The 18801-nt window shown below is 42.2% G+C and overlaps 2 protein-coding genes and 2 long non-coding RNA genes across 4 annotated transcripts; 3 read left to right on the forward strand and 1 right to left on the reverse strand.

Moving 5' to 3' along the window:
- Nucleotides 1-1841: 1841 nt before the first annotated feature.
- Nucleotides 1842-5293, reverse strand: LOC134874437 (uncharacterized). Its single transcript, XM_063898442.1, has 2 exons — nucleotides 4335-5293; nucleotides 1842-3976 (listed from the first exon to the last, which is right to left on the reverse strand). The coding sequence occupies exons 1-2, from the start codon at nucleotides 4729-4731 to the stop codon at nucleotides 1923-1925; spliced, it is 2451 nt and encodes an 816-aa protein (XP_063754512.1). The 5' UTR covers nucleotides 4732-5293; the 3' UTR covers nucleotides 1842-1922.
- Nucleotides 5294-6158: 865 nt separating this feature from the next.
- On the forward strand, nucleotides 6159-9419 carry LOC134874489 (uncharacterized). The gene is made up of 4 exons (XM_063898521.1): nucleotides 6159-6337; nucleotides 6872-7169; nucleotides 7357-7662; nucleotides 8410-9419. Exons 2-4 carry the CDS (start codon nucleotides 6873-6875, stop codon nucleotides 9079-9081), a joined length of 1275 nt encoding a protein of 424 aa, XP_063754591.1. The 5' UTR covers nucleotides 6159-6337; nucleotide 6872; the 3' UTR covers nucleotides 9082-9419.
- Nucleotides 9420-10347: 928 nt separating this feature from the next.
- Nucleotides 10348-12271, forward strand: LOC134875441 (uncharacterized). Its single transcript, XR_010167194.1, has 3 exons — nucleotides 10348-10496; nucleotides 10858-10947; nucleotides 11539-12271. It is a non-coding gene; the product is annotated as an uncharacterized LOC134875441 (long non-coding RNA).
- An 886-nt stretch (nucleotides 12272-13157) lies between these two features.
- LOC134875136 (uncharacterized) lies at nucleotides 13158-14361 on the forward strand. Its single transcript, XR_010167167.1, has 2 exons — nucleotides 13158-13775; nucleotides 14037-14361. It is a non-coding gene; the product is annotated as an uncharacterized LOC134875136 (long non-coding RNA).
- Nucleotides 14362-18801: the final 4440 nt, after the last annotated feature.

The following is an 18801-nucleotide window of genomic DNA, read 5'->3' on the forward strand; positions in this document are numbered from 1 at the left end:
GATCATACAACAAGATGTACCCTTTATTTCCTTTTGGAGAAACTTGGAAAAGTGTGATGCCTTAATATGACCACGCTCAGTCTGTGAAATGATATGTTCTAATTATTTTTATTTTTAGACAGGTTCGTCATGCTGCTGCGCATCATTTTGAGAGAAGATGATATTAGAAAAGTTAACATTGAAAACTTGCCTGAGAATGTGGATGAGTTCTACTTAACCATAAAGACCAAACTTGGACTGGAGGGAGACTTCGTGCTTCAGTATCAAGACCCTGACTTTGGGAATGACCTGTGCAATTTAAGTTGCATGTCAGAACTTCCAAAAGAGAAAGCAACTTTGAAAGTGTGCACCAAGGTACGTGAATGTTACCACACAGACTCAACTTTAGGCACAGCAAGTCTGTCATCATCTTCCCTTGAGGAGGGCCCTTCTGGTCTCAAAACCCGTCAGTTGCCTCAGCCATTTGTCATTTCTGCCTTTTCGTATGATGTGGAGTTAAAGCTGAAGCAAGGAAATGAAGCCTACAATAGAGATGGAACCCTTCTGGACATATCCAAAAACATGAAGTCTGACATTTTAGACAAATTAGCAGAAGCCATGTATGCGTACAATCCCTACCCCACACGTGAAGACTTTGATAATGTGGCCCAAGCTCTCGTTCAAAAACATCCTTGTCTGAAGGAACCTGGCTCCGACCGTGGGTGGTATTGCTGGAAGTTTAGCTTGCAATTCAAAATGGCCAACTTCCGCCAGAAGCTGCGAGTGGCCGGGTGCTCCGAAGTCATGATCAATGCCCGTACCTCTGGACCACATTCAAAAAAACTCAAGAGGGCCAAAAAATCTGAAGTGAACTTTCTGCCAGGTAAGACACTGAAGACGGCATAGGCTATTATTACATTTGTAAAAAGGCATAGCCTGGGAGTGCGTTTACTTTCTCCTCACTTACTATTTCCCTTGTTTACGCACCCAAACCCATTCATTTTAATTTAGTTGAGCGCACCATTCCTCTCTTCTTGCCAGATTTTCCAGACGGGAAAGCCCAATGTGACCTTGAAATGGAGAGGTCTGCCTAGGTCGTTGAGATGAAGAAAAGAAAAATTGATTGGAAGCAAACTGGTAAAATGATGACGAGTACTTTTCCGTTGCGGAGAAAAGAAATCATTGAAGATGAGCCTTTTGTGGAACAAGTCAAAGAAAGGTGGCCAGCCTTGTTCACAGAACAGCAGGTAAAGAAAGACATGGTTTCTTAAATGAGATTTCGCTCTACTTTTGATTATGTGAAGTGGGGTTATACAGGGGTTAAAGTTATCTGTTGCTACAGTGAAAATCAGTCAGTTGGTCACTATCAATCAGATTACTTTTTGTGCTCCCTGGATTATGAGCAGAGCTGCCAACATTGTGTTTTAGAAAATAGTAGCAGGCCGAGCGGAGCGAGGCAAATTTTTTTTCAAAGCCGGGGGTCCGAGGTCCGCCGAAGCCCCCTGAATGCCCCCTTATTTCATTTTTACTTTACTTATTTCGATTTATCTTTTGTATTCAACTGTTATTTTACTGTAAATTGTATGTATATATAGTTCCCTATTCCTTTTCCTATCACCCTGCTGCTATAACATGTGCAATTCCCTTACAGGATTAATAAAAGTTATCTTATCTTATCAGAAGCCAGAGACTTTACATGCTCTGAGATGCAATCTAGGTCATATTAGGACATGTTTTTCGTGTATAATTTCTCCTTTTCCCTGTACTGTTGCACACAATTAAACACTAACATACACAACAAAAATATTTTTATTAACCGAACAGAATTCATCATGAAACAATACTGAACAAGAACACATGAAAAACCTTTACACAGCCTTTTTTTAGAACAGAGTTCAACTCAAGGGAACCTTTGGCTGTGACATGACCATCTCATCAACCTCTCACTTTAGATGGTCATAGGTTGCTGACTTGGCCTTGGCAAGAGTTGTCTTGGAGTACGCCTGCTTGTAGCAGACAGACCCCTTTGCCACCATGAATTGTTTGTGGGTAATGAGGTTACTCAGGGTCTCCATTCCCATACTAGGTCTGAACTCCGTTCTGTTTTTTGTGACAAGACTGAAGATGCGTTCGCAGTCTGCATTGGAATGGAAGATGCAGAGGATAGCCAGCATTACCTTGCAGAGTAAAGGGTACTTGAGATGGCCATTTCCATCCTTCAGCTGACTCATCAGGTGCCACTGTGTGTCTGGTCTGTCACAGCTGGTGATGCTTTCTGGCAGAGCATCGGTTTGGTAGGTCATGAATTGACCCTCAAGCTTGTCCATCTCCTCAGCACTCATCTTCAAGCAGGGGAATCTGCCTGTGAAGTACCTCACAGAATTGAAGTCTGCGCTGTCCCGTGAAGACATGTCAGCCACAGAAGCATTCCTTATCACTGGGTCATCATAGGGAAACTTCTTCACCATGTACTCAACAGCCTTCATGTAGAATGCCCGCACAGCGCTGAAGACCTGGGCAAGCTGCAGCTCCTCAAGCTCAGGGTGATCTCTTATGAAGTCTCTGGTGTTTTGCCCAATGAACAAGGTCTCATTGCTCTTCTGGTTGCTTGGTTCCCTGAATGGTACCTGGTGAACCTTAGCAGCTGCATTGATCACCTGAGGCTTCACAAATCGTTTCAAGAGATTCTTCAGCTGTGTGGTCAAAGTCCTGTGTAGTATTTGTATGCAGGGTTTGTCTAGCTGCAGCAGAGTGTTGGCCTCATCAAATATCGGCAGGACCGCACTTAGAAAGTAGCAGTAAAGATGGAATGTTGGGTCCTGCAGATGTTGACATGCCCTCTGCACTCTCTGTTGTGCCCCTGTCTTGGGCTGAGTGGCTCCAGTGCTAGATGTATTGGGCTGAGTGGGTGCAGTGCTAGATGTCTTGGGCTGAGTGGGTGCAGTGCTAGATGTTTTGGGCTGAGTGGGTGTAGTGGTAGATGTCTTGGGCTGAGTGTGTGCAGCGCTAGATGTCTTGGGCTGAGTGGGTGCAGTGCTAGATGTCTTGGGCCGAGTGGGTGCAGCGCTAGATGTGTTGGGCTTTGCCGTTGCAGTCTTGGGCTGTGTGGTTGCAGCTGCTGGTGTTTTCTTTCCCTGACAGAATTTGGCTAGGTTTTGTTGGCGAAAGAGATAGCCTGCCAAATCAAACTGAGAATTGTCCTTGCTGCCGCTACTGTGGGTTGATGTGTCCTTGCTAACACTGTGGGTGGACTTGTCCTTGCTGCTGCTCTGCGTGGTCTTGTCCTTGCTGCTGCTCTGCGTGGTCTTGTCCTTGCTGCTGTGCCCAGACTTTTCTGACTCAAAGTATTGCAGCAATGCAGGCCACTGCTGCAACAACCTGGCGATGCATTTATCTAAAGAGAGCCACCTCGTACTTACATGTTTAACAATCTTTCTCATTTCCACTCCACACAGATCCTGAAATTTCTTCAGTCCCTGTTTCCTCTTGCTGGATTTGTCTAGGTAGAAGTATATGTCCACCAGCAGCTCTTCAATGGACACTGGAAGCTGAGCAGCAGCTTTTTCTGCAGCTAGATGAATTAGATGGCACGGGCATCCCAGCACATATACTGCACTGTTTTTTTTGTTGATGTAGCCTGCCGTGCCAGCTTTGAGTCCCTGCATCACCATGGCATTATCTGCCCCAAAACTCATGCAGTTGTCCCAGGATATGCTACGTTTCTCAAGTTCATTGTCAATGAGTTTGAATATGTTCTGCCCAGTAGATGCCTCATGACACTCTGGCAAAGATAGGAGTACTGTCAGAACACGCCCAAGTCCTCGATCAAAGTACTTCACAACAAGAGGATACAGCTTACAGTCTCCATAGTCAGTGCTCCCATCCGTGGCTAGGGAGTATGGAGCTGTCCTCATTGCCTCCGTGATCACAGACGCATCCTCCTTGGCAAGAGCTCCAACAATGGCGCTGCTCTTTGTGCGACCAGACCCATACTTTCCTGCAATTGCAATCACAAAAATATTGCATTGTATTATCATGATTATACTCTAGATTACACAGAATTGCAGAATTACAATCATGATATTAATCCTCTGTAGAGTAAGTTGGCCTAGGCTATTTTTTTTTCACCTTTACATAAAATGAAAAATGTTTATTAGAATGATACAGTATCAGTAGGCTATAAATTAGCAATGATTAATTTGCAAGATTTAAATCAGATTATCAACCAGGGCAGTACTGTAACTGTTTTATATAGTCTGTACAGATTGTAGAGTGTATTGTGACAGTATACAGATATAAATCTATGCCTATGAATGCTTGAGATGAATTGAGGCTATTTGTCATTTGAGCCTTACCAGCGATTTTCGAGTCCGGAAACATCTTTTTCACCAGTGGCCCGATGTGGTCGGCCACCGCGATCGGGATGTTGTGTTCCACCAGAAAGTCCACAGCGAGCACTTCGGCATTTATGACACTGGTGTCACTGTCAACCGTAAAGAAGCCCGCGATGGGCCTTGTAGCTTCCACTGCCGCCTTGTATGACGTGTGTTTAGCAGTCCTGATGTGCTTTTCAACGTCGTGTCGGCCCCCATGCCTCACGCTAAAATCTGTCTTACACAACATACAGTAAGCGTGGAAGTCGTCCAGCTTCGACCGGGTGATGGTCGGCCATTCTGCGTTATATTCTAGCTTGAAGCGCTGTTCAGAAATTCGCCGCTTTTTCAGCGGAGGATAAGTACGTTCACCATCCATTTTTGATAGACTTCAACTGACAGCTCGCTCCGCGATTTCGCGGGCATAGTGTATTCACGAATTATCATTGGTCCATTAGAAATTAAGATAATAAAAACACAACACATATGTTAAATTATATAATGAAAAAAACCCAGATATTAATATGTTCTACTTATCTGTGCTATAAATGTAATTTTTGTATGATTCCAATGATCTTAAATAATTTTATAACCAAAATAGCTGAATTTGCTCGTGACCTGAGCAGAGGAGACAAGCGGGGTAAGGCAAAGAGCGGCGCCTCACGTCAGATTGAGCAATCCCTCACAAAGCGGAGCTAGTGAGAAATTAGCACCTCCTGTATAATGCCTCCCTGCTCTGTAACAAAGATGCAAGTGAGGAAATATTCCCTCCTGTATAATGCCTCCCTGCTGTGTTACAAAGATGCTTGATGGATTTTACCCCGATATATATATGTAACAGTATGTAACCATAATGATTTACCCCGATGAATCTGCCACAAAATACAACAATGCAAATGCAGACGAATGGAAAGCCACCAGTACGTTTAATTATTAGCCAAGATTACTGTCACGATACGCACACACTGTGTCGTGTAGTTTATTAGGGCTTTGGATTAACACGTTACAAACTGCATTGCGGAGCTAACTCACGCGTGTCTCTATAACTTGTTCAACTGTACAGCCGAGACCGGAACTACGTCACTGCGTAATATAACTGATAACGTTCATACCATCATTACATTACAATTACATTGATATCCGAGTGTTTCCGAGGGGATTGTTTAATGTCTGTCATCCATTTAACATCATACAACGTCGTTGTGATCACTTTGAACCCAACGATCTTTTTTTTTAATGTATTGGTGAGCTGAGTTTGAGAAATTAAACTGTGCAGCTAAAGTTGTGTTTTTTGGTTGCTATAGTTATCTAGTTGCTATGCTAGCTAGCTCAAGAGACTTAAATAACCTAAACGATTTAAATGGAAGCGTTCAATTCGCATGTAATGATAGCTAGTTATCGAGCTGATGTTATAGTTTCCCCGATTTAACTCATTGTATTTCAATGGGTAAAGGTAAAAATCCTCAGGGTGCCTGTGCATCTTCGCATGAAATAATATATTAGCCTACCAGTTATTAACACGAGTTCTCTAGCTACCAACTGCCAACTCGTTGTACCTATCATAGGTGTGTGTGAAGAATGCTGAGATAAAATATGAAAAACAACCAGTAGTCAATGTGCAAGCTGCCAATTGAATTATGTTTTAATAAACTCTATTGACTTCACATATTTTTCACATATCTGACTCTGAAAGCCAGCTACGAGCTCACCGCACGGCACTGGTCTACATGAATAGAATTCTTCATCAACAGCGGGAGCCAAAACAGCATAGCATCCTGGTAACAGTAGTGAGGGTATTACAAAAAAGAAGTAGGGGAGAGTGGGGACGGTTGCAACATGTGGCAGTTGCAACACTGAGGATTCCTCCAATCAGAAACGAGCTACAGTGATGACACTCATTTTGCACATGCTCAGTGAGACCCTCTTTCTTCCTGCAACTTTTCAGCAAGATTGGAGCATCTGTTCTGGAAGAACCAGAAATCAAGGTACAAAAGTAATTTTTTTAACTTTTACAACTTTTCTTATAGTTTCTAAATGTTTTGTACAACATATTTTAAAGTTGTATCATTTAAATCTGCAGAATCTTAGCTTTAAATTGCAGTTTCTACCATGTGTCTGAGGTAATCTGTTGAGTTTGCATGTCTAGCATAAAAATGTCTGACTATGTGGGGACAGTTGCAACGCTTTGTTGCAACTGTCCCCCATGTGTTGCAACTGCCCCACATGACATTAATTAATGAATAATATGATATAAAAATGTTTCAAAATATGTAAATATATAAATAAATTATATAAATTAAATAAATATATATTAAATATATATTATATATTAGGCCTACATAAATAAATATATAGCCTATCGTGTGTTTATGTATATACATGTTCTGTATATGTATACAGTATATATATATACACATATATATAGGCCTGTGTGTGTGTGTGAGTGAGTGAGTGAGTGAGAGAGAGAGAATTAATATATACATATGTTTCAATATATTTCATTATGTTGCTTTTTTCAGTATGCCACGAAACAGAGAGCGAAAGACAGATAGGGGTGTCCCTGTACAAGTGCTCCGTTTGGCGGCAGAGGTGATCAGGAGTGAGGGCAGGTCAGCGAGGTCTGTGGCGAAGGAGTTTGAAATCTGTCACACAACACTGTACCGATTCTGCAAGAAATTAGAGAGGGCAGGTCCAGGTGAAGAGATCAGGACAGGATACTGGACGCCAAGGAGGGTTTTTACAGCTGAACAGGAAGCTATTTTGTCGAATTACCTTAAGACAGCTGCAGATATGTTTTATGGGCTGTGCACTAAAGAGGTAAGCAGGATAGTTGCTTATTAAGTTAGATGTGTATGCAGAATTTAATGAAGACTGAGTGAGATGTAGATAAAAAAACAACAACATTGTGAGACAGAGTAAGGCAAAATTACCCTGACTCTCGCCAGATACATGACATTTAGCCTATTTTCGTTTTTAATCCTTTGTTTTTCATTCGTTTTCTCAGGTTCGTCGTCTGGCTTATCTGCTGGCTGTCAGGTATGGATGCCAATACCCAGGGACATGGGATGAGCCAGGCCTGGCTGGCCGCGATTGGTTGATGGGCTTCCTACACCGCCAGCCAACCTTGTCAATAAGGCGCCCCCAAGCCACCAGTCTTGCCCGTAATATACACTTCAATAGGCACAATGTGTCCTTGTTCTTCAATAATTTAGATGAAGTCCTCCGAAAGAACAACTTCCAGGGAGAGGACATATGGAACATGGATGAGACTGGCATTACCACTGTTCAGAGGCCAGATCAGGTTGTCGCCAGGCGTGGAGACAGACAGGTGGGGTCAGCCACGTCGGGAGAAAGGGGGACCCTCGTGACAGTGGCATGCGCCGGGAATGCATTGGGGAGCATGATTCCCCCAATGTTTATATTCCCAAGGGTCAACTTCAAAGATCACTTCATTAGAGATGGCCCACCAGGCTGCATCGGTGTGGCAAACAAATCAGGCTGGATGGTGGAGGAACATTTCATCGAATTCCTCCATCATTTCCAGCGCCACACACGAGCATCAGTGAATACGAAGGTCCTTCTGATCTTAGACAACCACTCCTCTCACCTCTCTCTCAGGGCAATTGATTTTTCCCGTGCCAATGGCATTGTAATGCTATCCTTCCCACCCCACTGCTCACACAGGCTCCAACCACTGGACCGGAGTTTCTTTGGCCCTCTCAAAGGGAAAGTTAACTCCTTCTGTGACTCATGGATGAGATCACACCCAGGCCTTCCGATGACCATTTATGACATCCCTGGAATTGTTCGACTTGCCTTCCCCCTGGTCGGAACACCTGGCAATGTCTCAGCAGGTTTCATCACCACTGGAATTTGGCCTTTCGACAGGCTGAAATTCAGTGACGCTGATTTCGCTCCATCCATGGTTACAGGCCGGCCTGATCCTACAGTGCCACTGGGCCCGTCCAATTCCCCCTCTACAGCTCCTCCAGTGCAAGGTGGTCTCCCCTCCTCTTCAGTGGCCCCTCCAGTTCCTGCCAGTGTGTCCTCCTCTTCAGTGGCCCCTCAAGTTCCTGCCAGTCTGTCCTCCTCTTCAGTGGCCCCTCAAGTTCCTGCCATTCTCCCCTCCACCTCAGTGGCCCCTCCAGTTCCTGCCAGTGTGTCCTCCTCTTCAGTGGCCCCTCAAGTTCCTGCCAGTCAGTCCTCCTCCTCAGTGGCCCCTCAAGTTCCTGCCAGTCAGTCCTCCTCCTCAGTGTCCCCTCCAGTGCAAGGTGGTCTCCCCTCAAATTCTGGCCAGTACTTCGATGTACACATGTTTTCACCTGAGCTCATCCGACCCCATCCCAAAGCGACCCAACGCAAGGCAAAGGAAAACGGCAGGAGAAAACGAAAGTCAACAATTCTGACAGATACCCCTGAAAAGAAGGCGTTGGAGGAAGAAAACAAAACAAAGAAAGGAAAGAGAAGGCTGAGCCAGAGCACACTGCAGCCGCAGCCAATTGGAAATACTGAGGAAATGAGAGGAAAGAAAAAGCAAAAGCAAAAGAGGAAAAACATTGAAAGAGATAGCCATTCAGAGGAGGCCTTTTGCATTGTTTGCTTGGAGAGCTACTCAAAGCCCAAGGAGGTGTGGCTACAATGTCTAATGTGTCAGAAGTGGGCTCATGAAGCCTGCACTGATGGCAGCTCAGTGTACGTTTGCCACAATTGTGAGACCGAAAGTGATTAATTTTCTGATGGTGTCTGATGTTTTCCAATGTCTAGTGTTATGTTATATTGTTATGTTATGTTATGTTGTTATGCTATGTTCAGTTAATTCAAGACAAAAAAGTTCATCCAGGCACTCTATTTCTATTTCTATTATCAATTTGTTAACAACTAAAATGTAATTGACAGAAAAAAAAGTCTGTGATTTTGTATGGTTCTTATGATAGGCTATATTATTGTTATTATACTATTGCTTATATTATTATTATTATTATAATAATGATAATTATTATTATTATTATTATACTATTGCCTTTTCTTTTTGTTACTAAGATAATGAAATAAAAAAGGATAAATGATTGTCAAGAATGATTTTTAAAAACAAATTGATACGTGTTTCAACTGTCCCACACAAGTGTTGCAACCGTCCCTTATGTGGGGACGGTTGCACCGTTTCACTCTTTCCATTAAATTGCAAATATATCCAGTATAATAAAACCTACACATGTCATATAATTATGGGTGGATAGGGGACAGATGAGGGTATATTATATACAGATTTGGCCTTCCTACTGCAAATGGTGTCTTAGATACACAAGGAAAAGCAAAAAGTGTTGCAACCGTCCCCACTCTCCCTTACAGCCGATCCTATTGGCTCTTTGTCAACGCAAGGGACGAATCATAAAACGGCTTATATGTGAGCTTTAGGGCTGGTTGGATGTCAACACAGGCACGAGGCTGCCAGCTACACGATTCATTTTTCGATTTGTTGGGTAATGCGTAGGATATTCAAGTCAAGCGTAGCGGCGTAATTAGGGCCTGGAAATCGTATCTGCTACGCCAAAATCGTGTATGTTGGCAGCTCTGTATGAGGTATTTGCCCATAGTTAGTTAATTTCCTACAGTAGATGGCGGCCAGCACATCTGTTTGGAGAAATGGCAGGAGAACCAGTGTCAGAACCTTAGCCGTGCATAGCTGTGGACCAGGTCGGCAGTGAAATGTACTTCTGACATCTAAAATAATGGATATCAGATTATGCTATGTTTAGAATATCCACATCACCTTGCTGTCTGACTTGTATTCTGGTGCCTGTCTCGGCATCTCCAAACTGGGTGTGTTCTGACAAGGATATACTGTGAGGACTTCATTGGCTATGAATAAATACCTCCTACAACCGCACTAATTTGAGCCATGTTGTGAGGTTTGATGAATTGATTCAAAGTGTCCAGTTAAAGCACCAATTTACAAGCAGTCATTGTCATTTCTTTCCCCCTGACCCGCAGATTGAAGCAGAATTTGCTCGGCTTACATCCGTTGACCTGAAGAGCTCCTTCTTCTCTGGGCTGGACCAGTACCTGACAAGGTTCCTTGAGCTGTACAAAGCCAAGAGTAGCATCGTGGGATTGACCAGGCTGATGAGCTGTCTTAATGATGATGTAAGTTTTCAAATGGTTCCATGCTTCTCACATTTCATGTTATCATCTTCGACACCATATACAGTCCAGGGAGGAACTTTCACTAATGTTTGAATTTGACAGCACTGTTCCCATTTGTGCTGCAATGTTCCCAGCCTGACCTGTACCTGATGTGTTCAGACTAAAGTTTGTTATGTATACATATGGCTCTCCCCGAGGTTATATTGATATTGAAGGACTGGCCTTGTTATAAGTTTTTATATACCTGGGTTTACATTTTGATACTGTATTTAAGTAATATTTTATCAGTTTACAAACAGATGGCGCTCGATATACATTAGGTGGTGTGCTGTTCATTTATTTATTCCTCTATTGAATTCAGAGCTCCACACAAACAAAGAGGACCATTGTTCTACTGGGCCTTCCCCACTTCCTTAAAGAAGATCCCTCACGTGTATTTAAGACAATACAGGTAAGAATACTTCAATGTCTTTATTAAAATGATCAGGAACAAGTTCATTTAAACTGGTCTGTAGGTTCTGCAAAGTGATACCTACTCAAGCATACTTAATAAATATGTTCTTGCCACCGCCAACAACACCCCACACCCTCAAACATCACTGCTCTACTCCACACCCTCACTCCACTACCCCTTTGCCAACACCACCCCACACACAAACATCACTCCAATACCGAGCCCCCACTGTGATTCCTCACGCCACACTCTCAAACCCCCCTGCCAGTGCCACCCCATGTCTTTCCACAAAGTATAATAGGACTTGTCACAAACCACGCTATTCTTCAATTCTAGACTATACCTCGTGCTATAGAGCGCTGATATCCCAAAAAATAGTTAAGCATTCAAGAGCAATGCCATTGCTCCTCACCATTGTCCAAAGGCAACAGTTTGGCAGTTTTATAAATTGTTTAAAGATCAATGTAAAAGCATTGTGCTTTAGAATAGACATGATGGAAGATATATCCTTGTAACATGGTTGTAGATGCCAACATTGAACTGGTCTTTAAGTAAGATATTTTTTGCTCTCTTTGAAATCTTGTCTAGGCCACAGATGATCAAGCCACGGTCTGTAAGGGTATGAAAGTCGGTGTTTTGATGGTGAAAGACGGAGAAGAGGACATTGCCACAGCAGTCGTCCTTGAGGAAGAAGTGATCTTGCCCGAAGTGAAGGACGTCCCTCATGCCATTGCCTTGCTAATGGGTCTTCTTTTTGCCCTCAACATAGACTATCCTAAAGAATTGAGGTATACATTTGAAGTTACTCAGAAGGTCCTGATGAACATCGGTGGAGGGCAGTGTTCTTCACTTGTCCATGGCTTGAGAAACAGACTCTTGCGAAAAACTTTGTAATATGGCATAAGACGTTTGAGCTCAACATGGTTAAACTCGGTTGGTTGAATTGTGCAAAAATCTTTTTTTGCTTGTTTGATTTTTAACAAGGTTTTTACCCGAGTAAGATAAGAAGACTGGTGTGAAATGTTCTCTCTGCATTGCCAAACGTCTAAAACTGTCAGATTTAATAATAGCGGTAAATTATCTTTTGTAATCACAATGGAATAAAAAAGACCCCAAGAAACAATTAGGCAATATCTGAGAAGGAGGTAAGAATGGCTGGTGGAATAAAGTTTCCCTGACTTGTAAATGTAAATGCATACACACACACACAAGCTTGAATGTTTTGAATGCTCAGCATCTAACCCCAGTGTGATATGACCGAAGGAGGTCTGTAGTTCTGTGTGAACCAAATGTTTGTCTGGTCAATAAAAAAGTAGTGTGATGCAAGCAAACACTAAAGACTTGTAGTGTGCTCTCTCTCTTATCACATCTGCAAATAACAGGCATCTTAGAACCTGTGAGTACACTTGAAGTGTGGATTCCTTTTTCATTGACCTTCAGTGCAGGGTAGAGCAATAGTATAATTTCAAATCATTTACAGTATTTTTTCAATTGACAAATTTCATTTTCAAGTATTTTTACATTTTATTACGTTTTTACTTAATGCCTAAAACTTAAAACTGTCATTAGGTTTGTAACAAGGTTTGTTTCTAGTGTTCCTTTCCTGTCCAAGATGAACATGAAATCATATTTACATTAATCACTGTTTCTAAAGTGACATGGCTTATCTTTTTTATAGGCATCTATTTACTAATCATGTTTTTTTTTTATGATATGGTGAAATGGATTTTAAGTGTAATCAACTTTAACCAGGCCACATTAGTTATGTTGAAATTGACTAAGTTCAAAGAAATATTGTTTAATAAGTTCATTCAATTAGTATATGTAATGCAAATCACCAGACACATTCAATTAAGATAAAGTAGATTCATATGTTCAAACAACTAAACTAAGCAGTTCAATCCAATAACTAATCCATATCAAATAGACTAAATGAAGGTTTACTGAACTTACCATTTTTCATTATGCTGAAATACATTTTTAAGTTCAGCCCAAAAGCAAAAGAAGTTCCATCAATTATTAATTTCAAATCAACCCAACTAAAGCAGAGGTTTACATAACAAGAGATTTTTAATCAAGACAACATAAAGTAGTGTTAGAACAACAAATTATGTTTGTTCAATTGACTTAGAATTTTAAGGCAGCCCTTTAACTTATATTTTTATGTTGAAACAACAAATTGTTTTTTACAGTGTGCTCAGCATTATGGACAGCATCTGGCAGACCAAAGAGTGCTGAAACGCTAGGCAAAGTAATCGAGCAGCAACTCAAGACACCCTGCATTACAAGGTGGAATTCTCTGCATGACTCCTTGAGTCAGTTGTCATTCTTGCGTGACAAGCTCCCTGATGCCATGACTGCCCTGCAACTTCCACCATTCAGGGAAGTCGAACTGGACTACATTGAGGAATTTTGCAGAGTGTTACGACCGATTGCCATCTCAATAGATCGGCTTCAAGGGCAATCTGCATGCTATTATGGTGAGCTGTTGCCAACACTTTTCACCATTCAAGCCAAGCTGGAGGATCTGCAAGCATCAAACTTGAGGTACTGCTCACACGTTCTTCAAGCAACCATAGCAGGGTTCAAAAAACGCTTCCACAATTTTCTGATGCTGGAGCATGACGTGAATGAGGCCATCCTGGCAACCACAACACACCCATACTTTAAGATGAGGTGGTTACCCCAGAGGTTGGCTTCTGAGAAGAGGCGAATACAGCAACTGATGCTGCACTCAGCAGACGAACTCGGACTTCTCTCAGAGAGTGACGGGACCACACCGAGCACAGAGGAGAATGACGAATTCTTTGTGTTCACTGATCAAGGTGAGAAGAATTTCTTTACACTTTAAAATACTTAATTATGTAATTTACAATAGCATGTTTTACCTTTTGGTGACAATTTCAGTATTTATACTTTGAAGAATGCATTATTTGGTCCTCGGGGGGGAGTTTGTGCTAGGTATTGCTATGACCCTGTCTGATTGTTGTCTATCTGTCTGTTTGTCCATGCATAGTGTCTGGCAGAGGCCAGCTTGCCATCTCTGATTGCTCTTGTTTTTTTTCTGTTGTCTTCAATCTCTACAGGAACAGTCAACCAGCTGGAGGCCGAGGCCTTGCCCAGCCACAGCAAGGCGGAACTGGAGACCCTTCATTTTTTGGAGGATCCCAGAAAAGACCTGGCTTCACTAAATGCATACCCTTTGATGAAACAGCTTTTTGTGAGATTTAACACAACCCTACCATCCTCAGCCCCGGTTGAGCGCCTGTTTTCTTTTGCTGGCTTAGTGAACCGGCCTCACAGAAGGTCATTAACACCAGATATGCTGGAGAAGTTGGTTGTCCTGAAGAACAACTGATCTGTTTTTCTGTTTAATATGGATAAAATAAAATGGATTTGAATGTAGCGTTAGCTGTCTCCTTTTTTATTTATTGTACATTCCTCAGTTTACAGACAGTATTCAATACAGGCATTATCTCGCGTGTATTTTTGTATTTTCAAAATACAAAATACTTGTATTGTATTTAAATACATTTTCCAGACCAGTATTTTTGTATTTTATTTTGATACATTTTTTGATCAAGTATTTGTATTTTGTATCAAAATACTTTATGATGTATTTGTGCCCAGCTCTGCCCACAGGGCTGTGTGCTGAGCCCTCTCCTCTACTCCCTTTTCACCTACGACTGCATACCTGTACATGGTTCTAATACCATCATCAAGTTTGCAGACGACACTACGGTGATTGGCCTCATCAGCAACAACGATGAGTCGGCCTACAGGGATGAGGTCCAGCGCCTGGCTGAGTGGTGCGCCAACAACAACCTGGCTCTCAACACAAAGAAGACCAAGGAGCTCATTGTGGACTTCAGGAGAACCAAAGGTGGCACACAAACCCCCATCCATATCAACGGGACGGAGGTTGAGCGTGTCGCCAGCTTTAAGTTCCTGGGTGTCCACATCTCCGAGGACCTCTCTTGGACACTCAACACCTCAACTCTAGTCAAGAAGGCTCACCAGCGCCTCTTCTTCCTGAGGAGACTGAAGAAGGCTCATCTGTCACCTCAGATCCTGGAGAACTTCTACCGCTGCACCATCGAGAGCATCCTCACCAACTGCATCTCGGTGTGGTATGGCAGTTGCTCTTCTGCGGACCGGAAATCGCTTCAGAGGGTGGTGAAAACTGCCCAGCGCATCACTGCTTCTTCACTTCCCACCATTGAGACTGTACAGCACAAGAGGTGTCTGCGGAGGGCACGCAGTGTTGTCAAGGACATCTCTCACCCCAACCACAGACTGTTTGCCCTCCTCCCCTCTGGGAGGCGCTACAGGGCCCTCCGATCCCGGACCAGCAGGTTCAGGAACAGCTTCTTCCCTTCGGCTGTCACCCTGCTGAACTCCGCACCACGGTGATGGCCCCCCTGGTTACCCCACCCTGGCCTGTACGGCCATGCACCTTCCCCCAGCCACTGAACTTTTTGCACTACTTACAAATGTTACTGTACATACTTTATATTTATTCCGTTTATACACTGTACCTACCTCAGCACCTCACTACCTACCTCATTCTGCAATTTTTACCTTTGCCATCACTTTAATTCACCTGCACTTTACATACATTATGCCATTTGCACTACCTTGCTGCTGTTTACTTATACATACCTTAAACTCATCTCTGTTTACTGTTCTACTGCACATACCTTATTCGAGCTGTTCATATCCTTTATTATTTATATATCACTACCTTCATATGTATATACATTCTCTGCACTTTTACTGCTTTACTTGCACTTCTGGTTGGATACTAAACTGCATTTTGTTGTCCTAGTACTTGTACTCTGTGCAATGACAATAAAGTTGAATCTAATCTAATCTAATACATCCTCGATCTCCTGTGGAATCGCTTATTGTTTCTAGTTCCACTATCTCACTCTCCAGGTCTTTCATAGATCTGATGTTGTCCTGTGTGACATTGAGGGTGTGCTGTTGACAGAGCATTCTTATCTCAGTCTTACCATGGTCCCACCACTGCCTAAGACTGCTAAACTCTCCCTTCCTCTGTCTAAAAACACTCCAGAAATAAATAAGGGCCTCTTTAAAATGTTTATCAAATGTTAAAACCGAATTAAAATGCCAATAAGCACTTCTCTGTAAAACATTTCTAATAAAAACATTACATAGAAGCAAAGAGTGATCTGTAAAACCAGCAGGGAGTATACTGCACATTTTAGAAGTATTAAAATGATGCTTAAAGCAATAAATGTGATCTAGTCTGGCTGATGAAATCCTATTCTCTCGGATGTGGGACCAGGTGTACTGCCTATCGTCTGTGTGCATCCTTCTCCATACATCCACCAGGCCGTGGGAGTGGACCAGCTGCCTCAGAGCATGCTGGGTGCGGCTCTGCATGGTTGCGATCTAGAGATGCATTTTCCGTACAATTAAAATCCCCACCCAAGAATAAAAAATCCTCCGCGACACAGCCGTTTAAAACATCATTAACTTTTTGTAAAAACAGCTTCCTCTCTGCACCGTTTGTTGGAGCATACACATTTATAAAAACAGCCGTAAAAAGGTCAAACCTTGCTTTTATTAAAAGCAACCTCCCCTTGATAAACTGCTTGACCCTCCAGTGAGACAGGATTAAAAGACTTGGAGAGAAGGAAGCCCACCCCTCCACAGAGAGGTGTTGTGGCCTTAAAATGACTTCCCCCTCCCACTCCTTTTTCCAGTCATTCTCCTTAACAACGTCGCTGTGCGTCTCCTGTAAAAAAAGCACGTCGACATGTTTTTTTCTTGCCGTTTGATAAATTAAGGCTCTCTTTCTTAGCTCTCTGGCTCCATTGACATTCAGGCTTCCCACTCTAAAAGTGTCCATTGTGAGTGAGGTAGTGCATACAATAATAAAAACAAATAAGTTAATTAAAACACACATAAGGGCTTCCGGTGGAGCAAGACGACAAGATGGCTGCATGAGCTCGAGCTCACGATAGCAAGTTAGAATCAACCCCCCTAAATTCACTATTTGTTGAACAATTCATAGTAATTTTACTCTGGAATGAATAGGGGAGTAACGACTAGAAGTCAAACAAAACGTGACACACAAGAAAGGGAGAATACACCAGAAATGGACGATGATCAGCGCGCTAACGACAACTCTGCAGAAAACATGTGCTCGGTGCTTCAAAGTATCAGTAAGGAAATACGCGACTTCAGGACTGAGCATAGATTACAGGAGTTTCAGCGGATTCCCCCCAACTAATCTTTATTCTTTACTTTGTGACGGTATGTGAAACTTTCTTGGCCCCTTAATGAAAACAGCTGTGAGAAGTTAATGTTTAAATGATTTAAATGACTGATAAACCACTTCTGCCCGTGATGTGAGTCTTAAACCGTTATACATGGCAAAAATATCTGCAAGTCACTTTGAAGGATATCTTCCTTCTTTCTTTCCCCTCTTCAATTCAAATAGGATGGTTTGGCAGGGCAGCTACTTTAATTTTGATTGATTTATTTTTACGCTGGTATAAGGGGCCAAAATAAGTAAGAACAATGTTAAAGACTTCATTTGGAATACAAAATACATGCTATCGGACGATGTTGGACTACTACGATGTGTGAAATGGCGGGTTTCACCTCTAGTGAGGGGCCCTCCTGGAGGAGGATCTCCCCTCTGCCTACCAATGGGGACTCAGGGTGGCGAAGAATCACCCTACCTTGGGAGTTAACTGTTTTTTCTTTGTTTCTTTCAGTTAGCACATGTTGTCCAGATGTTCAGGTCTGTGCAGTTTTAAGTTGTCTGGAGGTTAAAGAATGTAACACGAGATTGGAGCATTTAAATGCCATATAATAATATAAAACTGGTGTCACTTAATGAAAATGGGATGAATAACCCAGTTAAGAGGAGCAAGGTCCTGGCTAAATTGAAAAAAGAAAAGGCTCAAGTACTATTTTTACAAGAAACTCACCTGCCTCAACAAGAACATGAAAAGCTAAAACGCTTTGGTTTTAGAATACATTTTACAGTTCCTATAAACCTAGCCAGAAGAGAGGAGTGGCTATCCTTATTGCGAATGCAGTTCAATTTGAATGCCTTAAAGAAGATAGGGACAATGAAGGGAGATTTGTATTAATTAAAGGAAAGCTAGAAAACAGAATGGTGACAATGATCAATGTATACGCCCCCCCAGAGAGTACTAAATGCTTTTTCAAAACTCTGTTTGACATTATTGCTATAGAAACTGAAGGTATTTTGATATGTGGAGGGGACTATAATGTGGTCATGAACCATAACCTGGACACAACAAGCCTAAAAAGAAGCAAGAAGCATCTAACCAAGTTTATTGATGCATCAGTCCGGGAAATGGGACTAATCGATGTGTGGCGAGAACTTCACCCACTAAAAAGGGACTATACACACACTATTCAGTACCTCATTCTGTTTACTCCAGAATTGATTACTTTTTAATTAATACAAGTGAAATTCACAGAGCCACAGAGTGTAAAATGGGGGCGGCAGATATATCAGATCATAGTGGGATTAGCTTGACAATACACTTGAATAATAGGAAAATAAATACTGTATGGAGGCTAAATCTGGGCATCTTGAACAATAAGGCAAATGTGGAACAGATAAGAGAAGAAATAAAAAGGTATATAGAAGAGAACGATAATGGGGAAGTAAACCCTGCAATACTGTGGGACGGTATGAAGGCAGTTATTCGGGGGAAACCAATCGCTTTGACAACATCACAAAAAAAGGCTCGGCTAGCTATATATAAACACAAAGTAGAAAAACTGCAAGAACTGGAGAAGAAACATAAAAATACAGAAAATCCATCTGTATTACAA

This window comes from Eleginops maclovinus, chromosome 13 (assembly GCF_036324505.1).
Source record: "Eleginops maclovinus isolate JMC-PN-2008 ecotype Puerto Natales chromosome 13, JC_Emac_rtc_rv5, whole genome shotgun sequence".
NCBI classification, from domain to species: domain Eukaryota; kingdom Metazoa; phylum Chordata; class Actinopteri; order Perciformes; family Eleginopidae; genus Eleginops; species Eleginops maclovinus.